This window comes from Alnus glutinosa, chromosome 2 (genome assembly GCF_958979055.1).
Source record: "Alnus glutinosa chromosome 2, dhAlnGlut1.1, whole genome shotgun sequence".
Lineage (NCBI taxonomy): Eukaryota > Viridiplantae > Streptophyta > Magnoliopsida > Fagales > Betulaceae > Alnus > Alnus glutinosa.
Genome location: NC_084887.1, coordinates 33877946 through 33892638, shown reverse-complemented (window position 1 = coordinate 33892638; position 14693 = coordinate 33877946). Strand labels below are relative to the sequence as shown.

Sequence of the window (14693 nt, the reverse complement as noted above, 5' to 3'; positions counted from 1 at the left end):
AAAATAAAAAAAAAAACCTCTGCCATCATGGCTCAGAAAGGGCCAATAAAAACTCTGCCGTCAAAACGTCGTCGTTTTTACTATAGCACCAGTAAAGGCTCTATCCGGATAGCCCTCCTCGACCTTCCTGAGCCCCTCGCTCTGCTACTCTCATCTCCAACTTCTTGGCGCCAAACTCTCTGTGTCTCTGTGGTGCAAGCAATGAGCGCCGGCAAAACTTTAGCCCGTACATCTCTCTTCTCGCTCGAATGCAAGCTTCGAAGCACTCGCCCAACCTACTCCTCAGTCTCCATTCCGCCGCTCACTTCCTTCTCTCATCCTCAAGGTACTCTCTCTCTCTCTCTCTCTCTCTCTCTCTCTCTCTCTGTATATATATACACATATAGTTGGCATATTTTTGGTCTAATTCGTTTTCTACAATTTGGAAAAACTAGGGCTCAGAATCGCACCGTACAGAGTTCCTTCAAGATCTCATGCTTCTTTCACCGAAGGAGCTGCGCTTCAAATAGAAGCCACAAATCCAACCCTAGAACTACCCGATGAGGGCCTCTCAAACGACACCGTCGAGCACCTCCTGGCGAACCCCGACGACGTCGGGCGGCTCATGAAGATGGACCGCCTCTCCGTCACTCTCGACGGAAGAGGCGACTCCGTGCGGTCTGACCGCGGGTGGTTCCCGTACCTCGACCGTTACAGGTGCGGGACCGGTGAGTGCTTGAGCAGTAGCGAGGTGCTGGAGGCGATGAGTCCGCACATATTAGACGTGAGGAAGGAGAGGTTTCGGAATGTGGTGCGGAATCGGAGCTACTCCGTCTGCTTGGTCGTCGAAGGGCTGTGCGATTTCGGGAACGTATCCGCCGTGTGCCGGTCTGCGGATGCGCTCGGGTTTCAGTCGCTTCACGTCGTCTCGTGCGACTCGAAAAGGTGCAACGAGAATTGAGGTGAAATGAGAAAAGATAAAAAAGACTCGTTTCTAAATGATAATTTATTTATCTTTGGCAATTTTAAATGTTTAGTGCATTGAATTTTTTTTTTGTTAGCTGCGTTTTAAGTATAGTGGTGAGTTTAGGTAAGTGATTGTTGACGGTTTTGCGTATACAATATTTTTTGTTATTTGCTTTTGAATGAGAGAGAGAAATGAAAAGGGTTAAAAGCTTCAATTAAGCCAAGATTTAGGATGGGTTTGGATTTTTGTGTATTTCAAAAAGTGCGATTTGACGGCTTGAATTTAAAAGCGCACTCCTTTATTTGTGATTTGAAAAAAGCAAATTTTTTCACGTTTTCAAACCGTAATTTTCTAAAAAAACACTTCTAAACAATAGAGTTTTGCAATTTTGTTTAAGATCGCACTTTTGGCATGCGAAATCACAGGGTCAAACGGACTCTTATTCTCTTTCTGGGTTTATTTGTTTAGTGAGAATTTTTTAGACAAGTTATTTTTATAGCATTGATTGGATATTGTTTTCAGTGGGGGAAAAAAAAAAAATAGAAAGAAAGTGAAGCTTCGCTTCAATTGTATATTATGGTGTTAGTAGTTCTGGGCTGCATTCAAGTATCTCATGGAGATTGAGTCCTCAATTGTGTTTTTGTAGTTTTAGTTTTCGTTGTTTTGGATTTAAATCTTTAATATGTATTTGGGTATCCCATGACAGTATGATGGTTTGTTGTGTTTTATGTGGATTTTGATTGTAAAATTTGATCATTTAGAATGTGACCATTTGGAAAACTGGTAACCTTGAGCACTGATGCTGTGGTTTCATTCATTGAGTGGGTTGTGTGAACTGGTGCCTGTTTTAGATTTGAACTTCCTTTTGTTTAGATGACTGCCATTATCTTGTCGTGGTAGCCTCTTGTCAATTACATTTAATTATTGACTTTTTTGATCCAAAAATGTTTCTTTTTCTTTGCCAACACAATCTGCATTCTCATTGCAGGTATAGAGATAACCGCCATGTTAGCATGGGCGCAGAGAAATGGTTGGATATTGAACTTTGGAACTCCACCCAAGAGTGCTTTAAAGTTCTTAAATCGCGTGGTTATCGAATAGCAACCACACATGTGGGAATGGATGCGGTATTGATCAATCTTTTTCCTTTTGTGCTCTTTTTGTCGATGAAAAAGGTGCTTTGAGTAAATACTGTTAGTAGAGAAATCTGAGCCCATGTTGTGTTTGGCTGACTCTTTGGTGCTATGCCTAGGTATCCATATACGACATGGACTGGTCATGCCCAACTGCAATAGTAGTTGGGAATGAGAACAGGTAATTACCTTCTTTCCTATTAGCTGTTGTTCTCAAAATTAGGATGCGTATTATGATTTCATTTGGTTTTTTGGTTGTTCTCATGCTCATTATGATCAGCTAATGTTCTCTAGTTGATAACTACAAGTTGTATTGTGTTTCATGTTTTTATGCCCTCTGGAAGAATTTGAACCATCTAAAATAAACAAAAAAAAAAAAAAGAAGGAAAATTGATAATTACTAGAGTTTTATGTGATCTCTTATCTTCATAATTTAGTTAAAGCCTGTAGTCTTTTTTAAATGTATTTGTAGATTTGTGATAAAACTAATATCTACTCTCACAAAATATGAAAATATCTACTATGGCATTCTGGTGCCAGCCTGCAAAAAGAAAGATGACCTGCAAAAGATTTCTGCCTGACCTAGAGATAGTCATTTGTTACTTATATTTCTTGAAAATTGTAGAACTTGTTTGGTAACGTTTTTGGAAAGTATCTCTTTAAAAACAAAAATACACTCTTAGAAACCAAGCCTCATGAAATGGAGGTTATCAATTCAAATCTCCCATTCGTCCTTCCTTTGGGGCCAATTAATTATAAAAAATTAAAAAGTTAAAAGTTAACGAACGAAACACTTTTCAAATAATAAAACACTCAACACTTTTCAAAAAGCAAAAAACAAATCACACATTTTAGAAAGCATCCCATACCTTACAGGAATATTTTGAGAAAACACATGCTTATTTTTTCTTTGAAAACACTAAACATTAAAAAGTTTACCAAAAAATTTTCTTTTGTAGACCCCATAGACAACTCTTTTCAAATGTGGATCCCACCGGAAACACTTTCTCAGTTTTCTATCACATCAAAAACTCTTTTCAAATCAAAACGCTTACCTAATATACACGCAGTTTTCTAAATTTTGTGGCTAATCTCTCTTGCAGGGGGATAACTGATGAAGCCCTGGAGTTGTCAGAGTTGCATTGCAGTATTCCAATGAAAGGCATGGTGGACTCTTTCAATGTGTCAGTTGCAGCAGGCATCCTCATGCACCATGCTGTTTGTGACAGAACTTCACGCCTGGTAATGACTATTGCCTGCAGTACATTAAAGAAATTTAAACTGTATCTTCTTTTGGAAAATGATTCATGACTGCTATTTTCCTCTGTTTATTATCGTTGTATTCAATTCTATTCAACTTAAAGGAACCCAAAGGTTGATGCCTTGGCTATTGGTATTTTGTAAAGCTTCCAAACTGAAAAGTTGAAAACTCAATGCCTCATACAGGCTATTTGACCTGGTTAAAAGTTGTAATAAATTTGTTGCATCCAAAGGAGAAGCCTAATTCAGTTTTCTTCCTGTTTTAAATGGGTTTATGTTTGTACCTCTTACCAGAGCTTGCTGGAGTTGTTGCATTGTATGTCTTTTTAAAGTTTAAACACACTAGGGAGTGCTCAATGCTATATTAATCTGTTGGGATCATCACTAAGGGACAAATAAGAAGTTCATATTGGACACTAGTCAAAATAATTTTTTTTTTTTTTATGTCATCTAGTTACATACTAGCAAATTTTAAGTTTGCAGATTTTGCATATGCACCCTGTTTTCGATTTGCAGAAATTAATAAATGTTGCACGATATTTACAGGGCTATCATGGTGATCTGACATTGGAAGAAAGCCAAATCCTACTTGCAGAGTTCTCTCTGCGTCATAGCAAGAGTGCAATTAGCATTGCCCAGGAGTTTGCGAAGCGTAAGGCTACCATGTTTACACCTAAGCTTTGATAGAGAATCGGCAGTTCAACCATTTGCGAGTTTAAGAATTTATGCAGAAAATGGCTTCAAAAAGTGACACGAAATACGAAAAGAAGTCCTCTATAAGCCACCCACGGAAACAGAAGTGATTTGCTTGATTTATTTTTGTTTCGGTCAGCTGTCGAAACCCAGGTGAGACAAGGCTGTATGGCGGCAAACTTACTGGGAAAGCTTTGCCTTTAGTGCGTACTGCGAAAGATTCTGAGCGTGGGTCGAGGATTGCCCACTTCGGTTATGAATTTGTTTACAAGAAATGCATTTGTTGTTAATTGACTTCCTCCTATTTTCTTTAACAAATGGTAAATTGCATGTTTGGTGGTATGTGTTACACATTTAGTTATAATAATGCTAGATACTATATTTTTATCCTACAATTATGCAACAATATTGTAGTGGCCTTTCAAATCAACCATCGGATCTTTTTTGTTATTTAACAAGGATTAATCAAAGGATTAATTGAGAATGTCATGTCAGTCTTGTTAGATGAATGTCGGATTGAACGGTAGTATTTAGCATTTCTTATTTTTCAAACCAACCTAGGCGGCTACAAGCCCAAAACTCAGAGAAATGCTAAATATTAAGTAAAATTTAACGAATTGGTCTTGCGCGCTGATATGGCTGTGGGACAAATGAATGCTCCCTCTTTTATCGTCCATTTCAAAAAATTTAAGATATTGAAACCCTATCCATCTCCTTCTCTGTTAATCGATGCTACCTCCAACCACTACGTAGGGTGATCGTGACCACTGGATTTGGTGTGAAACAAGCCAATGACTTCGTTTTTGTGCATACTAGATTTGCAACTTCACTCTCGTGCATATTAAATTTGGTGTAGTCAGTTCTACACCAGATTGGAGTGATCGTGGCTACAAAATCTTATTAGCGGGAGGTGTCTCTTGGAGCAGTATGACTACCCTTAAAGTTTAATGGGTGATAGGTGGCTTTCGGAGTAGTACGACTACCTTCTCAAAGTGTAAAACAAATGGGTGGTCTAACCATGCCGAAATAATTTGGATTTTTTTTTTTTTACCTTGCGCGTTACATCACATGAACTGTCGCCTCAATTTAGCTCATGTAACAATCACATCGCACTGTCAAATCAGCTCGTAAGACCTTGAAGTAAAATAGAAAGTTCGTTTAGCATTTCTCAATCCCAAAACAGGAAGGAGTACAATAAGGGAAATGATTTGTGGGAGACGAAAAACCGTCCCCCACCCCCCTTTTGTGTTTTTAAATAAAAAAAGATAAAAAAGTGTCCTTAAATTAAAAAGAGGGAGTTGGAGGATGTTTTTTCGTCCCCATGTATCGGCTCTCGTACAATAATGGATCCACTATCGTGGTTGCAACGAGTATATATGTTCACAAAGCCTGTAACATGAAAGTGTTGAGAGTTGGCATCATCCCCAACAATTTAAACCGTCTTCATTTGGCTTTTTGAACAAAAAATTAACTATGACAAAGGAGAAGTGATTTTGGAAGAAATGGTTGTCAAAGCAAGGTTACCTCAGAATATGGTGCACAGACAAAACTTGTTCTCTGACCCCAAACCCACCAAGAGCCAACTTTCAGAAACTAAAATATTATCATGAAATCCATAATCGGCTTTTCTTACATTGAATTTTTACAAAAAAATAATGTTAAAACTCTAAACATATAAATGCTGTGACTGGCATTGAGATAATTACAAATCCACTTTTCCACCGTCTCGATCCCATCATAGGAATCTCCAAAATTCAGAATCCTACACCACTCTGTCCTAATCGATTAACATTTCACTATTCGTGGTTTGTATTGTCGCCTTGGTGCTCTCCTTGCTAAGGCGTTTCCCATGCTGCTTCATTTCCTGGGACCTGATGAACTCTTCAATTCTTCCCTTCAATTCATTGTTTGGAATCAGCATGTCCGCAGTAAGGTGGGAACGGTTGAAAGGGTCAGTCTGCACATCACATCAAACATATCACCATACACATTATATATATATATATATGAGAGAGAGAGAGAGAGAGATATGCAGATATACATACATTATCACTAAGAAGATGCCTTTGAATGACAGGTCGGTCTACCGTCATCCCTGAAGAAGGTAACTTAACTGGATCCTTCATCAAAGTGTACTGCCACAAAACAAAAACAAAAAAACATAATCACATATCAACAAGTGGTGGTTGGGGGAGGGGGGGGGGGGGGGGGGGGGGGGGGGGTGGGTGTTGGCGGCTTGGGTTCAAAAAATGGATCACATGTGCAATTGCATTTCAAATCCTGATATGATAATCGTGTATTACCCATCAAGTTGTCAAAAGAATGACAGAAATCTAACGCAAAAATAAGTAGACATACTTGAATTGGGTCAAGGAATTCATCAGGTATCTCTCCAAGAGTAGCTTCAGTGTCCATTGCCTCAGAAGCTGCAACTTCGGCCTTGGCACCTAGCTCAATAAATTCCTGTATTACTCTCCCATCTTCACCAATTCTTCGAAGAACATCTGCTGCCGCACTAAATAACTGGAGCAAGCGCCAATTGTCAAATTATTTTCAGCCAACCATATGATTCAGAAGAGATGGAGAACCAAAAACATCTCTTACCGAGTCTAAACAATAACTGTCAAATAAAGAGTAGTTAATGAACTCTTTGCCGCAGCTGAATTACCTGTTCATTGTATGATCGACCATCTTTTGATATAGCAGCAGGGAAAATATTTTCCGTATCACCCTTCGCAAGATGAACATATATGTCGACAATCTACAAATAAACCATTAAAAGTCGGTGCATGAATTTCTGGCCGGCTATAAAGCATTATTACGTAAACATTTTTGTTCAAAATGGGAGTTGAGTGGCTGACAGAACAATGTCATTCCCAGTCAGCCTGTATATCAGCTTTCCATCACAGGACTAAGAATTCACAAAGTCTGCCATATTGGACACTAATCATTACACTAAATTTGATGTTCCAACAAAACACAACACAAAAATTAGTGTCAGATGACATGTCTACTACAGCTTCATTACCAAACTTGTATTTTTTACTTCTCATCTTTTTGTTTTATTCAAACCACCATGAGATTGCTAATCCAACTGTCCAATCCACATGGAGAGGAAAAGAAACAAAATAACTGATATCCCTATTCATACCCAAGAAAAGAAAAAGCTACTGATATCCAATTTTTTGACACAGTCAAGCTCAATCTCTTTCAGTCCCACCCAACTTCTGCATATATCAACAATGACAACCATGTTGCCTTGTCTATAGATTTGAAGGTCAACCAGAAAAATTCAAAACCAATAAAGGGCCTATACATATATTAATTTGCACACATAGAAATCAGTTTACAGCAAGCTCAAAAGTTTAAACCACGTTTCACTTTACACAAAAGCTTCAAAACACAAGATGGTGATCACAACGTTAATTGGTAATCACCATTCTAGAATTCACTGATCTGTTGAGCCCGCTAAATTCAATCTTGGATGCAATTCAAATTAAAGTTAAAAAAGAAAACCGATTTACCCTTCGAAAATTGAGATTAATCAAACCCATGATACAACGGGTTCTTTACTGCATACCTATATTAGATTTAATTTAAGGTAAGGTCAGACCATGCCAGGTTTTATTATTGTCCGAGTTTAACCTAACCAGACACCTTAAACACCTTAATAAGCACAAGCAGTCAGACCTCATTCTGTCAAATTGGTATTAAAACTACAAATCCACCGAGTATAACCCAATTATTTGGCTTCAAATATATATCTCCACTTAATAAGATAAATTAAGTTTAACAGAAGAGGAAACTTAAAATCTACTTGATACCAACCTGCTTAAGCAACTGTTTTGGACGGAATTCATATTTTTCAGGATCTTTCAGAGTAAGAGATTTTCTTTGGGGACCCACAAGTTGAAACAAAAAATAATTGAGCATGCTGGCCACTCTCTCAACCTGGAGAGAGAGAGAGAGAGAGAGAGAGAGAGAGAGAGAGAGAGAGGGTCAGCAATTGCTGTAAAGAATTAAGAACGCAAAACTTGACAGAAACACAATTTTGGCCACTGAAACCATTGGGGATAACATACATAGGTAGTAAAGAAAGGAAAAGTTGTTACCATCTCAGGAAGTAGGAAAGGAACTGTAATCTGCTCCGAAGTAAATGCCAGCATACTCACATCCTCATTTGCCAACTTCATATCAATCCGGATAATCTAACAATAACAATACCCAGGAATATCCATTTGTTAGGTACTCTAGGTTCATGACTTATGCATATAAATACATACGTATGTGTTATGTATATCATAGAAGAAAAAAGTCAAACTGACATTCTCTTGGGAGTGGAATAGTCGGGTTCTCTCCTGCCTCTCTTGGGCTGGTCTTCGCTCCCATTCTGCAGTATTTGACATCTCGGCTTCCAACTCTTTCAGTTCAAGAATTTTGTTAAGACTTTCATCAAGAAGATAGATGCTATCATTAATCAGGAAGTTTAAGAAAGTCAAGTAGACACCCTTTTCCTCCTCCTTGGCAATCTGATATGGTATAAATTTAAACCAGCAGTCAAAGACAGACACATACATGTGCGTGCACACAAGCAGAGAGAGAGAAAGAGAGAGTATATCAGTCCATGAAGAAGGCTCTACCTGTCTCCAAGCATTACGATGACTAGGGACCTGCCACAGGTATTCGAGAAGTTCGGCAATATTGTGACGGATGTTAAACTTGTCATAGAACTGCACAGGATAAAAAACAAACAGGTCAATCAACAACAGCTTCCTGTACTCCACAACAGCGAAAGATGGATGAGACTATGAATGCACAAGAAAAGGTAAATGTGGGCCTCCAAAAGCTAGAATGAGGAAAGGATCTTTAGCCATTGGTCAGAGCTGGCTTTGTGACACAGTCCCCAAAGCTTTCTAACGATACATTTTCATCAATCTACCCTTCTTGGCCAGGTAATAGTTTGGGAAGGCCGAGCTGGACTGGAATTTGTTTAGGGGGCCACTACTAATAAAATGACAAGAAAGCCTATAGTTTTTTTTTTTTTTTTTTGCTCAGTTTTTTGGACCCCTTGCAATTGTCGCTCCAACTACCTCTATACCCTTAAAACATGAATTAAGTGGCAATCACCTGCGTGTGAGAACCAGTGAACTCAATGTCAACATAGAGCTTCAGAAGATTCTTCACAAGATACTCAAGGGACAGTTGGTGCCCTTCAAATAGAGTAGCTGTAACAGATGAGCCACTGCACATGGAATAGACGAAATGCCACAGACATCATTATTAAGTTAGAAAATTTAAGGGGCACTTAATAATCTCTCTTTCAATTAAAAAAAAAATGAAAGATGACAAATGACCTTCTACGTGGCATCCAGCAGTTAAGCACTTCAACCATCTTTGCTCTGAGATAAGGGTTTCTAATAAAATTTGGACTTGCCATGAACATGATAATAAAGTTCATGAAGTCATCCTGCCAGGCAACAACGAATACTTTATTATCGAGCGGAAAACCTTCTGGAGAGAAGGTAGAGAATAAGTCAGAATAAAACTTTTCAACTAGAAGTCTACCAGCAAGACCCCATCCAAAGCTTTCGGAATCCGGGAAGCAAAAATAAGCAATTCCATGGCATCTTCCAGAAAATGCTCTGGCATACACGCAAACTCCATTGGGCAAGTGGATGGCAGAGGCATCTTAAATCCACCAACCAGGCCAACCAACCAAATCACCACTAACCGGTAGAAAGAAAGAGCATTCTGAATAAGTGCTCCATCCTAAGGAATAAAATATATTGTAAGGGTCACTAGTGTCAATAATCAGAAGAAAAAAGTGCATTTAAAGCTTTAGATAGTTCAACAAACTAAACTGACAAAGATACATTGTTGAAAGCACCCTTCAAATCACCAAAAGGAAAAGAAAAGAAAAAGAAAATGAAATAATTTTTGAAATGGCTTTTGATTCAAGGTAGTTACTTCCGAAAAGGGAAAAAAAATTGTGAATAAAAACAGAGACATCATCTGATAATCAAGTGTATGATAAAAGAAATATGATAGCACATGATGCATCCACACTTCATAAATGCAGCAAATGATCATTATTTTTAATAATCCTTTGCCCAAAGTAATGAACTACTTTTAGAAAGAAGAGAGAGAAGCCTTGAGTGGAATATTAGAGAAGGACAGGAAAAATAGGAACAACTGTCAATTAAAAAGAAGAAGAAAAAGCTCGAACTAAGATGTAGAAGCTGGGATCTAGCAAAACTGAAACTCAGAGGCTCCTCGGTTTGGCTCAAGTGCTGGCCCGGATTGACAACTATTAGGGGAACAACAAATACAGTCCATCAAGAACGTGATGATCACAGGTTTTCTCCACAGTTGAAAAGAATGCCAACAACTAGAAGACACATTGACCCTCCAACTTATGACACTAGGATGCCACCTTCCACCACAATGGATTCAAACCATTGGTCTCCAGACCATGCTCCACCAGAATATGAGTCAAACGAACTTCAAGGAGTAGCAGGATATCAAAATCATGGGTACTGCATGTATGTCTGCATGCACGTGCAGAAAGAGATAGAGAGATAGAGAGAGAGCTGACATACCCTCAATATCTGAGCTTCATAACAAAGCTTTTCCTGTGAATACAACTCTATTTCTTTCTCAAGGCGAGAAATGTCCAGCTCCAATGCTGGAGTAGGAGAATGCCCTTGCATGTCTTTAAGAGTAGAGAGATTATCTTCACACCTTTGAATGTCCTAAAATAATTTACATTACTTTCCATCAGTCAGTAAAAAACAGTACGAGTATATATGAAAAAATTCAGATCATAAAAGACTACAGTAAGTACTTACTCATTAACAATGACAACTAAGCCCTAACAAACTAATAATGTGGCATTTTATGTCTACTCATATAAAGCATGTATTATTACCTGAACTAAATGTTTAAAGTCAGAAAATGCTTTTAATAAACCCAAGTCGAGCACCCTTGCAGTCATAAAGAAGCATTCGCAAATAAATGGATATTTAGTTTTATCACCGCTTGATGCTGGCTTTGCATTAGAGGAGCCACTCGCACCACTGCCAGAACTGGTGGCTTCTTGAGATTGAAGCAACCGATTTTCACCATCAGTTTTCCCCAAATTAGTATTATTAAGCCATTCAGCAACTTCTTCTGATGATGCATGGAGAGCAGTCAACCGTCTGCAAAATCACCACAATGATTAGGAGAAGAGATATTTTTATATAAACTTAGAGAAGAATATCAAAGTCCATTAAACAGAAAGCTCTCACGTTAAATCCAGTCGGTTACTGTGAAATACATATTTGGGATCAATTTTATCCCTTTTTGTTAAGTTTGCGTCTAAAAATGGCTCGCACAGCCGAAGCATAACAGCACTGAGACTGACAAACATGCCTGAACTTGCACACGATAGAGGATCAACCTAAATGTGATGTACAGCGCAAGGTTAAGTTAGGAAAAAGAAAGTGACAATAGTACCAAAAATCATCCTTATCCATAGAAAAGTAGAGAAAAATATATAATAAGTTTGTTAATATATTGTGACTGCAACTTTAACAATGTTGTGAAAATTGGGGAAAAACCTGGATTTGAGCCCTCGACGAGTTTTTATTGATCACCTCTGCAAGATACTCAAGCACATTTTCACGGGTGTCCGTATTTTTAAGGAGTGAGAGAAGAACTTCTGCTAGACCATCATATAAGTTATTCATGACCGTTTTAATTGTGGCAAATGAGGATAATAAATCAGCCGGTCGACGAGTTGATGCCTCTGAAAAGCACTGCTGTCTGGTGTTTTACAGGGAGTAATAATGCATTAGTAACAAAGCATTCTTAAATATCCGTCCATGAGCAGTCCAAAGGAATAGGTTCACATGTTCAATAGGGATAAAATCCAGCAAGCATGAAATAATTTTCTGAACAGGAAGCGTTGGGGAAAAAAACAACTAGGAACATAGGATTTCATCCATAACTAAATCATCCAAAGGAAGCTGCAAAAATTAAGAAACAAGAATCAAAGCCATACTCTTCGCAATCACTAATCTTAACCCTCATTGATTGTATGGTTAGATTACATCCAACAGGAACAAACAACAGTACCACATATCACCCTTTTAGTTTTCCTCTTATTCCAATTTGAAAGCTAAGAGAAAATCACTTCCTTGCCAAAGGAAGGAAAAAAAAAATCTGTGGTCCTAAACTGAGCAAAAGAAAAATCCCATAAAAAAGACCCACAAAGATCGAAAGAGACTCACAAACTTAAACTCAGAACGGCATATAACACAGCAATGCAGTAATTTCATATCCTAGCTTTAAGATAGTATACAGTCAACACCTTGTTCTGATAAATGGATCAATCAACTACACACAATAGAAGCTACATTAAAACCAACATCAATACATCAGAGAGCAAATCCCCTGATATCATCACCTACTGTTCATTTGCATGAAGGAACCTAAACCAATATCAATAACACTCAACCATGCCCTACAATTGCTATAATAGTGGGCCTCCAATTAGCTCAATAATGTAGTTTGATCAGCTCACTTCAGCCCCTAATACTGTCACCAGAAGCTAAAGAAGTTTCAACTCACAAGCCTTTGCATTCAACCACCATTTTAGAGCTCCTACCTAGACTATGACCCAGAATGAGCTCAGATCCAGTGTATATAAACAGATGAAAATGATCTCATTCTAATGTTAATTTCCCCTCCTCTTTTCAATCCACAACCGAGCTGCAGTTTAGCCAAATCAGTAAAAGGCTAAGCAGATTGAGAGGTTGAAGAAGTGATAAAAAAGTTGTACAATATTAAACATCCATCATTTCTTAATTTAGTTTTTTTTTTTTACTGACAGGCACACTAAATACATGTGACAGTGTCCTAATTTACAGACAAAGCAACACATGCATTATCCATAGACTCCGATAGCTGTTCAGAAACAAAGAAGCAAAGGGGGGTAGAAACCTATAAAGTTGAGTCATTTCCTCTTGCTTTTGGTTCTTAAAAAAAAAAAAAAAAAAAGGCATATTTTAATTAAGCCAAACAGCTGCCTTATGTTCAATCAAGTAAAACTTCTGTTCTCTACAACACTAAACAATCAGAAACCAAAGATTCTAAAATTTGATTCTTCTCTCTTCCTACATATCCTAGCCACCACACCAAACCAAGTTAAAACCGTGATAACAAAAATAAAATTTCAACCAACAAAAGCCCAAGCACCGCACATGAAAATCCACTCACCCCACATCAGGCTGGCTCTTGAAAATGGCATGATCAGGCAGAGCACTAACATGAAAAAACGGCCCCAATATGCTGGTCATCTCAATAACCCGGCCGTTCAAATACGCGCCTTTGGGAATCCACCACAGGTGATTCACCAACGATTTGGCACCAACCGGGAAGCTAACCAAATACAGCAAAGCCCTCAAAGGCTGCTGAAAGTTCCCGAGCGCCGAGACCTTGAGCACACTGCCCCTCAAGTCCTCATACAACCCCTTCAAAATGGGGTCCAAGCTGTCGAAATCCGAGTCCCTAAAGAACTCCTCCAAGAACCCAGGTGGGCACTGTGTCCCCGCACTGCTACCACCACCTCCGAACCCGTCCACCGAGCCCCCAACCTCAGCGAAAACCAGCGGCAACAACGGCGAATTACCAGAACCCGACTTCGAATTCGCATTTGGAAACAATTCGGGGTTCCCCAAGTGAATCCTACAGTACGAGACCGCCAATTTCTTGGCTTGCTTCACCACCGACTCCATATCGGACTTCACGTTCTTGTCCTTCATGGAAGCTATCTTCTTGCCCTCCTCGTAGGCTCGCCGATAGCACCCAACAAGATACTGGAATGGCGGTTCGGTCGAGACGAAACTCCCCGAGAGGCGATCGATCAGGATCCTCTCCATCAAGTCCCTCGAGAGCCTCAGCTCCTTGCTCTCGCTCAGAATCTCCGCCGCGGTCATCTCCAGGTAGACGACCCGGGGATCGGACGTTGATGATGATTCGGCCGAATCCGTCAGCGATACCAGGAAGATTTTCCGGAGGATTATGTCCTCGATTTCCTCCGCGGACCTCTTTTGGGGTTTCGGGGCCGCCATAGTGGGCAAAAGGGTTCTCGTTTCTCCTCCGTTCGAATGGGTGAAATTTTCTCGCGAAACAAACAACTAGAACCTGAGTTGAATACGGAGTGTTAAACAGAACTAACCACAAATCAGGTGGCAATATTTAAAAAGAAAAGAAATACGGGTTTTTCTTTTTTTTTTTTTTTTGGGGGGGGGGGGGGGGGGGTTATGTTTGGGTGGGATTTTCCCGGGAAACAAGCAGATGGGTATGTGAATTTGCTGGTGAAAAATGTTGGATTAGTAGGAAAAAATCAGGGTGTAGAGGCAGTGTGTGTTAATTGGGAGGTAGGAGGAGTGGACCGTGGTTTGGTCGTCCACGACTTCGTGGAAATCCTGATTACACGTTCAAGTAAAAACTAAGAAAACAGAAAAAAATTGATTCAGGTTTATCAGAAACGGAAAACGGAGGAGAATTTGATAATTCTACTTTGGACGCCTCTTTATTCAAGTTATTCCAAACCAAATTACTTGGCTCTCACTCCATTATACAGATATTTTCTGTTTTAATTAATACATTAACAA

The 14693-nt window shown here is 39.1% G+C and overlaps 2 protein-coding genes across 2 annotated transcripts; one reads left to right on the top strand and one right to left on the bottom strand.

The window, feature by feature from the left end:
- The first annotated feature begins 25 nt into the window (after positions 1-25).
- LOC133859650 (uncharacterized) lies at positions 26-4427 on the top strand. Its single transcript, XM_062295132.1, has 6 exons — positions 26-325; positions 435-924; positions 1935-2073; positions 2199-2260; positions 3183-3321; positions 3886-4427. Exons 1-6 carry the CDS (start codon positions 28-30, stop codon positions 4021-4023), a joined length of 1266 nt encoding a protein of 421 aa, XP_062151116.1. The 5' UTR covers positions 26-27; the 3' UTR covers positions 4024-4427.
- Positions 4428-5616: 1189 nt separating this feature from the next.
- LOC133859649 (probable ubiquitin conjugation factor E4) lies at positions 5617-14591 on the bottom strand. Its single transcript, XM_062295131.1, has 16 exons — positions 13294-14591; positions 11634-11838; positions 11322-11473; positions 10961-11231; positions 10632-10784; positions 9598-9801; positions 9387-9499; positions 9160-9274; positions 8673-8762; positions 8358-8561; positions 8145-8240; positions 7861-7983; positions 6701-6793; positions 6391-6555; positions 6078-6167; positions 5617-5989 (listed from the first exon to the last, which is right to left on the bottom strand). The coding sequence occupies exons 1-16, from the start codon at positions 14145-14147 to the stop codon at positions 5810-5812; spliced, it is 3108 nt and encodes a 1035-aa protein (XP_062151115.1). The 5' UTR covers positions 14148-14591; the 3' UTR covers positions 5617-5809.
- Positions 14592-14693: the final 102 nt, after the last annotated feature.

Excerpts from the sequence above, each read along its gene's own strand:
- LOC133859649 (XM_062295131.1), bottom strand. The coding sequence starts at position 14,147 with ATGGCGGCCCCGAAACCCCAAAAGAGGTCCGCGGAGGAAATCGAGGAC. Across the intron at positions 11,232-11,321 it reads AGTAACCGACTGGATTTAAC|ACGGTTGACTGCTCTCCATG; the intron begins GTGAGAGCTTTC and ends GTGATTTTGCAG. Across the intron at positions 9,802-10,631 it reads ATGAAGCTCAGATATTGAGG|GATGGAGCACTTATTCAGAA; the intron begins GTATGTCAGCTC and ends TTTATTCCTTAG.
- LOC133859650 (XM_062295132.1), top strand. The coding sequence starts at position 28 with ATGGCTCAGAAAGGGCCAATAAAAACTCTGCCGTCAAAACGTCGTCGT. Across the intron at positions 2,261-3,182 it reads GTAGTTGGGAATGAGAACAG|GGGGATAACTGATGAAGCCC; the intron begins GTAATTACCTTC and ends TCTCTCTTGCAG. Across the intron at positions 3,322-3,885 it reads GTGACAGAACTTCACGCCTG|GGCTATCATGGTGATCTGAC; the intron begins GTAATGACTATT and ends CGATATTTACAG.